We start from the raw sequence: 10,425 nt of genomic DNA on the forward strand, positions 1-10,425 counted from the left end.
GGTTGCACCTAAACTTGACAGCAAAAAATATGCAGTATCATTAATTACGAAATCACACCAGTAAATGCACAGATCATTTCTAATCGTTTTTACAGGTGTTTTTTCGTGCAATTTCTCCTAGGCGGTTTATGCAGCTTTAAAAACACTTAAGCCCAAGACATTTCAATGCAGGAAAAACCCTGTTTAGGCTTATAAAAATCCAGGAAAATATCAGTGTTGTTTAATACTTTGGAACATTTATATTTAAGAAAATGTGCACAGAATATAAAATGCAATCCCCATGCAAAACAGCCTTTTTATTACTTTGTTAAAACACCAGTAACCTGCTAGTTCATGAACACCATGCACAATGGAAATATTTAGAAGTCTTTAAAATAAGACTGAGCTTCCAGGGGGAATACAATCTGTAGAAGCATTGTCTGATCAGAATGAAAAGAATATTACCTGTATCCTTCACGGTTTCAAACTTAGGGTGAAGGCTATACCAAGATGAACTGGAATGCTCTCCCATGCACTTTATGTAATGTTGTCAATATAATACACCATTTCTCCCACAGTTCTCTCCACCATCTGTGACAATAGTAGTTGGCTCAGCCAATCAGAACATTTTTTAGCATGCCTAGCATACTCTAGGATGCTCTGACAAATTTAGTGCCATATAAATAAGCACCTATGATTTTACAGAGGTAAGTTAAATATTTGGCAATTGCATGTTGGAAAATGTTTTGGCCACTGCCGTACACTGTATTTTCCTGTATTATCTTAAATTGCCCACATATATCAAACTGCTCTTAGGGTAAGAATCAATATCAAGTTAATATGGAACATAGACACTCATTTTAGCCCCCCTCTAGTCAAGTAGCAAGATTTGCTGTCACTTCAAATTAATATTTAATTTGAATGTGTGTCAAAATGGTCAAACACCATGTTTTCAATCATGGATAGCTAGCTAATCATCAACTCCATTTGCTTCAAAACTGCAGCTATCATTTGTAATGAAGTGGTCTTCATTCAAATGCCTATGTAATGAGATGGGTGACAACACAGTACAACAAAGCACACCATACTTTGTTGAATAAATATTGCACATATATGCTTAGCTAGCTCAGTGTTGATCAAACCAAGTTATCTGATGTAAAACAAGTGTTGTTTTTAATACGTTTTCTTTCCATTCAATGCTGTAGCTCCTGGGATTAAGCGCAATCACGTGACCGTGTGTGACGCATATCTTGGTTTATGCGACGGAGGAAAACACCGCTACTCCGTGAATTTAAGTTCTGAACTACTGTGCTTTCACCAGGCTAGCAGAGAAAAAAATCTGACGTGACCATGGGACTGCTGACCTAGGAAAGATCATAGAATACGACCATAGCAATGACTGTTAATGTTTTCTTTTGTTATTATAACCCTAAAATAGTTGTGAAATGAAGGACAGGTATAATTGCAAAAAAAAAGGATACTTCTCTTGAAAACTCGACAGTACAGAACAGAGGAGAGGAAGGCCCATTTACCAAGAGTGGTCAACATTGTAGATGTTTAAATTTTACCAGAGGATCACATATATAGCCTGGTTTCTATATGCTAGGATACTGATAGCCCAGATGTAATTAGATGCAATGATACACTATAAACTGAGGATAACATGTTTTAATAGAAGAATTACCAGGCAGTTATGATGTGTAGATACATGGTTTGATATATAGTGCAGTCCGTAAGTATTTGGATAGTGACAATTTTTGTTGTTTTGGCTCTGTACTCCAGCACACTGGATTTAAAATGAAACAATGAATATGAAGAAAAAGTGCAGACTACCAACTTTAATCCAGCGATGTATACAAGAATTACAGCCCTTTTTACAAAAAGCTGTTAAAACTGATAGCCTGCACTTCTCATACTCATTGTTTCATTTCAAATCCAATGTGCTGGAGTACAGTGTCAAAACAAACATTTTGTCACTGCAATTTGTCACAACTTTTAGTTTTTTTAATTATATAATTTTCTTGTAGCATTTATGATGAACTACAATAAAAAAGGAGAGGACGGCTCAATAAAGCAGTTTCACTTTGTTCAATAGTACTGCTAAATGGCAGCAGGGAAACTGTTCAAGCCATTTGTAGTGCACAGAAATAGAATTTACAAAGTTAACCATGTCACATTGATATTAAAAAGATGGATCACGTGCAGGGTTGGATCAAGCTACAGTGCAGCTAGGTGACAGTGGAATGACACAATAATATACTGAATACTGCTGAAATATATGGTAATGATTTGCACTAAAATTCAAAAATGCTTTCAACTTATATTTCAAAATATCACATTTACACATTTACATTACGTACCTTTGAATAAGGTAAGATCATCTACTAGTCCTGGCCCAAACAACCCTTTCAAAATACTTTCAAAACCTGTAAAGAGAGGGAAAAAAACATTACTCAAAAATAACCAGGGATCATCAAATCATGCTACAGCTACAAGCTACAGCTCACAATACAGTCTCCAAAGCTACAAACGAGAATGGAAAGAAAATGAAATACAACCCAAACACTTCCCAGTTCTCATAGAAATGGCTGCTGGATGGCTCATTTCATTAAGGCATTGCCTAGGGTAAGGCTTCAGTTGGTAAGGGATTGCTACCAGCAGGCATCTGTGCACTGCATGATGAAGCTGCATATGAAAGGTATTTCTATAACTCTATTTGAGCTTAACTGTAGTCTGTGATGAGCAAAGAAGCAGACTGGAGACACCATGCATTCAGGAGGACAACCGTGGGTGTCTACATGCACCTATATCAGCAGTCTGGCTCTGACTGCAGACAGCTGACTATTCCAAATGAGGGTGGGCACTGGACATGCTCAGAACCATGTTGGGGGCCAAATTTAGAAATCAAAACAACTTTGTATTTTTATGAGCAAAAATGTGTATGTATACAATTCACAAATTGAATTTGACTTGCATAACTTTAATTTGAATAATTTGTCATGTTTAAAATGAATTCCTGTATTTAAAAGACCAAAGACCGAATGTAGGCTAATTGTTTGAAATTTAATTAAATCTTCATTTTCATCGATTTTAACTTTTAATAGCATGTTAAAAATGTAAATTCAGTGTAAATGTGTTTGATGCGTTAGCCATTCAGATGCCCTTCTGCACACCACAGTTGTAAACATCTGTTATTTGAGCATTCATGGCCTTTCGGTTAGGTTGACCGCATCTGCCCATTCTCCCCTGGCCTCTTTCATTAGCAAGGTGTTTTTGCAGAGAGAACCGTCACTCACTTGATGTTTTTCTCTGTGAACTCTAGAGGCCGTAAATATGTAAAAATCCCACGAGCGCAGCCATTTCTGAGGTGCTGCAACCAGCACGTCAGCCAAAAACAATCATACCACGGTCAAAGCTGCTCAGATCAGGCACCTTGCCTATTTCTAATGTTTGGTCTAACAACTAAACCTCTTCACCCTGAATGCATGCTGTGTGTATATATATATATAGTGCTGCAGCCACATGACTCCCTGCATGGAGGAGCAGGCTATTCACGTGAACGAGCAGATACCTAATCAATTGGCCACTGAATGAACCTAAAAGCCACAAGGTCTTCTGCTTCCGAATAAAAGGATAATTCAGTTTTTTATTAACATGGGTCTTATTTTCTTAGTATTTTCCATCATTCCTTTCAGTTCTGATAGTGTTTTATTCATCTGCTCCATTGACCAGGTTTTTTCTCTAAGTCCATGGCTTCGCAACAGTTTATGGGGCATATCAAGGCACAGGTTCATTCACCTTAAAGTCCAGTTTATTTAAACATCTTATTTGGAAGTGAAAATGAACATGAAAATTTATTTATTCCCCAAAATGAAAAGTACAAATATTTCTGTTTCAAGTTGCAGAACTGACTTACTGTACTTACCTCTTCTGCACACACAAAAAGTTAGTTTTAAAAATCCAAATCATAGACCTGTTGTAATCACTGATTATTCATCGGACTATTACGAAGTTGTTCAGTCTCTTCATTTTGATGGCCACCCATATTTATTTTAACCGCCATACACAGACACAGAGAAAATAAAATTTTCATGCACACAGTATAGATTTACGGCAAGTACGGCAGGTCAATTCTGCTAACTGAAATAGAATTATGTTTACTTAATTTTGGCTAATAGAATTCAACTTTTGCATTCATCTTCACTTCCAAATAAGAGGTTTAGATAAACAGGACTTGTCTGAGATTAATTAAACCTGTATCTTGATATGCCCCATAGAAGCCATTGTGAAGATACTGACATGGAGGAAAAAATCTAAACAAACAAACAAAAAACTCGACAATGATGCAGGTGCATAAAACATTATCAGAGTCGTTACAAATTGTGGAAAACTGCCCACTACCAAAATAAGACACTAAAACCGAAAACATACTAATAAACTGAAAAGTAAACTATCCTTTAAAACAAGCATTGCAACCATAAATAGGCTCTCATAGGACGTAGGACAGGAAAGTGTAAAACAAACAATGCAGCCTCTGTCCCCTGCAAATAAACGCACTGCTGTTCTGGGATGGATGAGCACACAGCCGAAAAACTAACTCAGTTCCAAGTTACCATGACAAATTACACAGCAACTGCTCTTCACGTGCATGTTTCATCACATGATTTTCACATGAAGTTTTGCCCATTATTTCGCTTATTTCTTCCCAGTACAAGATAGGTGCACCATATAAAGTGGGCGCTAAATGTAGATATTAATCCCAATTGTATGATGAAGCTTGATGTAATCTCTCAAAAGGAGGGGTGGAGAGAGGGATCTCTCTCCGTTATGACATCCTCCATTGCTGAAGCATGGAGGATGTACAGTGATGGTGTGGGGGAGATCTGCATGTTCTCAAGCGGGCAATGTGCATAGAGTGACTGGTATGCAGAACCAACAGGGACACCATAGCATTCTTCAGCACTATGCTATACCATCTAGTGAACAACTAATTGGTCAGCCATTCATCACAGACTAAGATAATGACCCAAAACTTCTAAGTGTCAGAAATACTTGAGGCAAATATAACAAGAAGGCAAGCTTAAACTGATGGAATGGTCAGCAAAGTCTCTAGATTTTAACCCAATCAAGCAAGTTTGGGAAAAATTGGACATAAAGTTCAACCCACAAGCTTGTTGCAATGTCTGATGTTGGAAAGTCAAAGTTTCATATTGTACCAAAACAGCTGCAACAAGAAAGTCAGTGCAAGTCTCTTTGGGGTCAGAGTAACAGAACCACAATGTGAGAACTAGACAGCTCTAAATACCCATTATTTTATTGTTATTTGTTCTCAAAGGCAGTGAACAAAAATGCATATTCTACATTGGACGTTATGCAGCGGTTATGCACCCAAGTTGCACAAGGTGCAAAACTCTAAACTTGAGGCCAAATTGCCATGGTACACAGCTCAGAACTTTACTTTTCATGTGCACAACTCAAAAACCACAGTTAGTAACATCTGACATCGCTTGATATCGACATCCTTTTGGGGAACACCTTGCTTGTGCTGATTTTGCTTCAATGAAGTGCACTGTCAATTTATCCATGTCGGTAAGTCTGGTAACTGAAAACACTATAGGCCTCACAAAAAAATTCATATTCATTTGGAGACTGCGGGAATTGTTAACTCTGATGGCAAAGTAGTGTAATGCAGATAAATGTCCTACAGACCCATTGCACTCAATTATTTTCACTTAATATCAAAGTACCCAGTCTGCTGATAACCACACTGAGCATTCCATTAAACTTTTATCTTTAACTGTGGGAGTTAAGGGGCGGGATACAATGATCGTATCAAAATTTCAAGTTGACTGCGATTTCTAAAGAGAAAACTGCATGCAGGTGAGTGTATGGAAGTGTATTCATAAATCATGAAAAGGACACTTGACTGTGGACTTCTTTTTATGCACTACCATTTAATGTAGAACCAACACAAAATTTTATAAATGAAGCCCCAGTATTGTCTGGAGCAGTGAGGTTGTGAATTTTCCAGGTACCACATCCTCTGGATTTATGCAATACAGAATAATAATAATAATAATAATAATAATAATAATAAAAAAAAATTAATGAAGAAAATGATTACATGTAAGCAGAAAAGATGAAAGATTTCTTTAATTTAAATGTGGACTGTAAAATAAAAAAAGAAATAGAACATTGAGATCACTGAGTCTTCCTTTCTTCGGTCAGGTTCTGCAGAACAGACTTTAAACTGAGGATGTCAAACTTCCTAGAGGGCTGCAGAGTCCGCAATTTGCTGCAGCTTCCCATCAATCAATCAATTTACAGTCTTTGGAAACAAGGTAGCTACATTGACTCTAACCAATCAAAATGACTCGGATCAAAGTGACTTGAATAAAGCACTTCAGTACTGAAACCAGAAGACACTGTGCCCCTCCAGGATTTGAGTTTGAGGTCACCACTTTAAAGGGTGCTGAGGGTTGTAAGCTAGACTACAATGATTTTGGCTTTACAGTACAGTTACATGAACTTTTTATCCTGCTTCCATCTCTTCCCATCTAGTATAAATTATCTCTTTCTTTGTAACTGGTTTCAGTGCGACGTAGGCCTATACATGGCATCTGCCTGTGCTCAAGAATATTTTCAAACATCAATGGGCTTGAAAAGGTGTTTTTGCTTTTTTACCCAACCACTAATAAAATGTGCAGTTTCAGAACAGTGAAAAGGTACATTTCTATTTCCAATACTATCACATATTTTTGTGACTTTTGTGGCTAATTACTCTACTGTCTGTGGCATCTACTTAGAAATTCCTGCATTTTACCCATAGCCCTAGCAATCAAGATGCAGGTCATTGTCTAGCTAAATGGGTTTGTTCAGATGATAAATCTCATGTTTCCTCACAGTAAATATAAAAGGTCTTTATTCAACATAAACTGCTTGAGATGGCCTAAAAAAAACCAAATCCCACTTCAAAACTTGTTGCCACAATGAAACTACTCATTTCCAAGACTGTTTTTATGAGCCTTTCATTGGTTAGACTATTATGTCATCCTGGGTTTAGATCCATTAACAATAAGAAATTATACAGAAAATCTTTTGGGGTCTCAGAACAAAATTTTCTTCTTTGGCTGATTTGTACCACATGAAGCGATAACAACTGATCAAGCTTCTGACAACTGGCAGTTACAGTCTAAACAACTGGCAACTGGCATGTACAGTCTAAAGCTAGGAATATGGAATATTTTGTCAAAAACATTTAAGCGTAAATACCACTATCCAGGCGTGCCATCCATATTTATTTTCCATTTTTCTAAAGTCTAACCCATGTCTTTCAGAGAATTTTAAGCTTGTTCTGACAGCTTATTCAGCCATGCCCATTCAAGTTCATGCAAGAGGTTTGATGTTTTTAAGACAAAAAGAAAAAACGCATTCAGTTTGCTAACTGTAACCCCACATATAGAAGTGATTGTGCTGCTATAAAATTTCAACTGCAACACCAAATGCTTCCATTGTCTGAATATTTTTGTCGAATTACCAACCTAAAGAAAAGGACGTAGGCTGAATTTCATTATGTTGGGGGATGGGTACTACATCCACCAAAAAATAGACAAAACCATTCTCTTGTACTTATGACATTTTACAAAAAATCTTGTATTCAGAAGGCGTATTATTAATTCTGCTGAACAAGCGCGAATGGTAGGAGAACAAAAGCTATTTGTGGGTCAAGATGGATATAACAGACTACTCTTCCAGCCTGGGGTCATACCAACAAGACTGTATTCTCTAGTAGTCAAGAGAAAACCTAACCAGAACATTTTGTGCTGAATTTAGATATAGAATTTTTTTATAAAGACCTCAGTATTCTTTTGGGTTTAGCTGTTCTGTATTTAAAGTGTAACAACCAACTGTCTGATGCAGCCTATTTTTTAAGGTTCAAAATTTGGGGCAATCTTTGATTACATGTCATTCAAAATTTCTTTACAAATCCCTCTACAATTGTCCTGAATCAGGGCACTTGTGCTTCTAGTTGGAAATGGGGTTCTTCTATTGCACTTTACTTCTGTTGAAGGCTAACCAAAAAAAAAAAAAAAATGCTGAGAAATGGCTAATGCATTTCTATACAACCACTACCCCCTTTCAAATATAGCCTACATCTACAGGTAGCAATATTGTACAGATGGCAGTGAAAAGATTCAAGAGAAAAAGAAGATTTGAGACCAACATGGTACTGTAAAACAAGCCAAAGACGTACTATATTTGGAATGCACTTCCAACATTGAGTGATAGCAAAAGCTACAAATAAAGCCTAAGTTGAGGACCACAGGCATAGTCATTGCGTACGCATATGTTTTTGAATAGCTACACGTGGGTAAATAAAACACAACATACTTTTTTGTAATGTTTTGAACCACGTACGATGCATATGGCTACAGATGACTGTTCAGGAAAACAACTGAATTTTCACTGCCACCACCTAATCTCAAAATCGCTGTCTGTCTACACACCATGTTTACGTTACCAAGTGTAGATGAAACCATTTCACAAGGTCATTTTCATTTTAGAGAAAAATAACAAACCCTCACTGGTTGCGCATACAAGTACGGAATGTCGTTGCTATGTGTCTAGACAATGTTACGTTATGCATTCAATATTTTGGCACAAACTAATTTGTTTGCTTTGGGAATTTGGCTCTTCGTTTAACTTTTTGACTCCCATCATTCAAATACGGTTAGCTGGGTAAACATTGTTACACTAATAAATTAAATTCGCAAGCGTCAGCTACTGAAAAGTTGCACGAAGCCAAATGCTGAGGTGGTGAATGTAGCTAGCTTCCGGGTTTATGCTAGCTCACATTGAATTACAAAAATGTAACGTTAGGCTGCAGACATTTAACAACAGCGAGTTTGCCAATCAGCTTTGATTATCCATTCAACTAGCTGATGCTTGCTTTTTAGTTGAGAGTGAAGTTAGAAAATTCAATTTCTACAGACGAAAAACTGCTGCTACCCACCCAGCAAACTGGCTGCATTGAGAAAAACCCCGTTTAGCCTAACTAGCTAACTACCTGCACAAACGAATAAAATGTACCTTGCGAACTCGGAAAACGTATCCGGTTAGCAGCCCTCAAGCTAGCTAAAATGTTAGTTTGCTTGCTGAAAAAATAAAATGGGGGACGACAGGAAGTAGCTGCACTTGACATTTTGGTTGACGATGTCACATTGCATACAGACTGAATTAATACATCTAATTACCATTCCTAGACGACAGAATTATTTCACGAATCTCCATTGCAGTAATGCGCGCACCCAAAGTGCTTATTCGATTGAGGAAGGAAACGCGCATTGCCCTCCCCCACAAAAATACAATTATACGTAGCGCGCACCCAAGCAGATGACCTACTATCATTGGCGGAGGCACGAATCATGCTGTTCACTCGTTACACCCTCTGTTTGATAATCACCCAAGGCAAAGTATGATTAAACTGAGACTGGCACGTTTTATTGTATGGCAAATATATTAGTGAATATATAAATCACACCATTCGCTTCCACAAATGATGCCAATGTGGAAATGCAAATTAATGATGCCAATGTTTTCATGCAACAGCTGGGGGAGGAAGCTTGACTAAATGAACAGCCGCGCGAGACAAAAAAAAGTCGCTCCGTGCTGCTCCCGACGGTTGGAAGCAGAATTTTTCGGAGCAACCACGAAGAAACAAAGTCTATTTCCTTAAATCCTGCACACATTCGATCGGTAGCAAGTTCTACTTAAAATGTGAAAATGGCTTACCTACACAGTGAATGAGTTTATGTCGCCACGAATCAAGTTCCTGCCGAAAGCCGCGCCTTTCGATCGTGCATTGCTGCCTCCTGCACAGACTCGCCATTTTCTATCGGCCCCTCCCGCGGGCGCGCACGTTGTGGTTGCGTCAAAACGTACACGTCATTAGCCATTTTGTTTGTTGGACGAACGCCCATGGTCTGCACGCCAGCTAAATATGACTTCATTGTTCGTTCCCCCTGTGTAGCGGGGTTCGCCTATGAACGCGATAGTGAAAATGTAATTACTCAATTCATTATTATTAAACATAACTAACATAACTCCTTTTCCTTTCCTTTTTTTAATTTCATGGCACTTTTCATTTAACAATGACAGTTTTATTTCATGATGATGTTCATAAAGGCATATTTATCTATTTCATTTAGACAAAAGTGGGATTCCATATATCTTGGAATAAAATATCATTGCAGCGTTTTGTAAAATTCCCACTCCAAACTTTCATTATAAGGCAATACAATAATATAGGACTATTGTTAAAAGGGAATATTATTGCAGTGTTTTGTAAAAATCCCATTCCAAACTTTCTGTGTAAACTATAACAGAAATATTGTAATTGAAAAAAGGGACACAGATAAAACCGCTGCAGCTCATTGATGTGATGTG

At 37.5% G+C, this 10,425-nt stretch overlaps 1 protein-coding gene across 5 annotated transcripts in view; it reads right to left on the reverse strand.

The window, feature by feature from the left end:
- Positions 1 to 9,892, reverse strand: part of LOC118218453 (ligand-dependent corepressor-like) — a 37,434-nt gene extending 27,542 nt beyond the window's left edge. For 2 of the 5 annotated variants that reach the window (XM_035401103.1, XM_035401108.1), the window contains exons 1-2: positions 9,772 to 9,889; positions 2,340 to 2,405 (exon numbers count right to left, since the gene is read on the reverse strand). In XM_035401103.1, coding sequence (XP_035256994.1) covers positions 2,340 to 2,405; positions 9,772 to 9,868 — 163 coding nt within the window. In that variant the 5' untranslated portion in view covers positions 9,869 to 9,889. Of the gene's footprint in view, positions 1 to 2,339; positions 2,406 to 9,771 lie in introns of those variants that run through there. The other 3 variants (XM_035401107.1, XM_035401105.1, XM_035401104.1) reach the window with 3 other exon arrangements.
- Between the last annotated feature and the right edge of the window lie 533 nt (positions 9,893 to 10,425).

The sequence above is a fragment of the Anguilla anguilla genome, chromosome 18 (assembly GCF_013347855.1).
Source record: "Anguilla anguilla isolate fAngAng1 chromosome 18, fAngAng1.pri, whole genome shotgun sequence".
Lineage (NCBI taxonomy): Eukaryota > Metazoa > Chordata > Actinopteri > Anguilliformes > Anguillidae > Anguilla > Anguilla anguilla.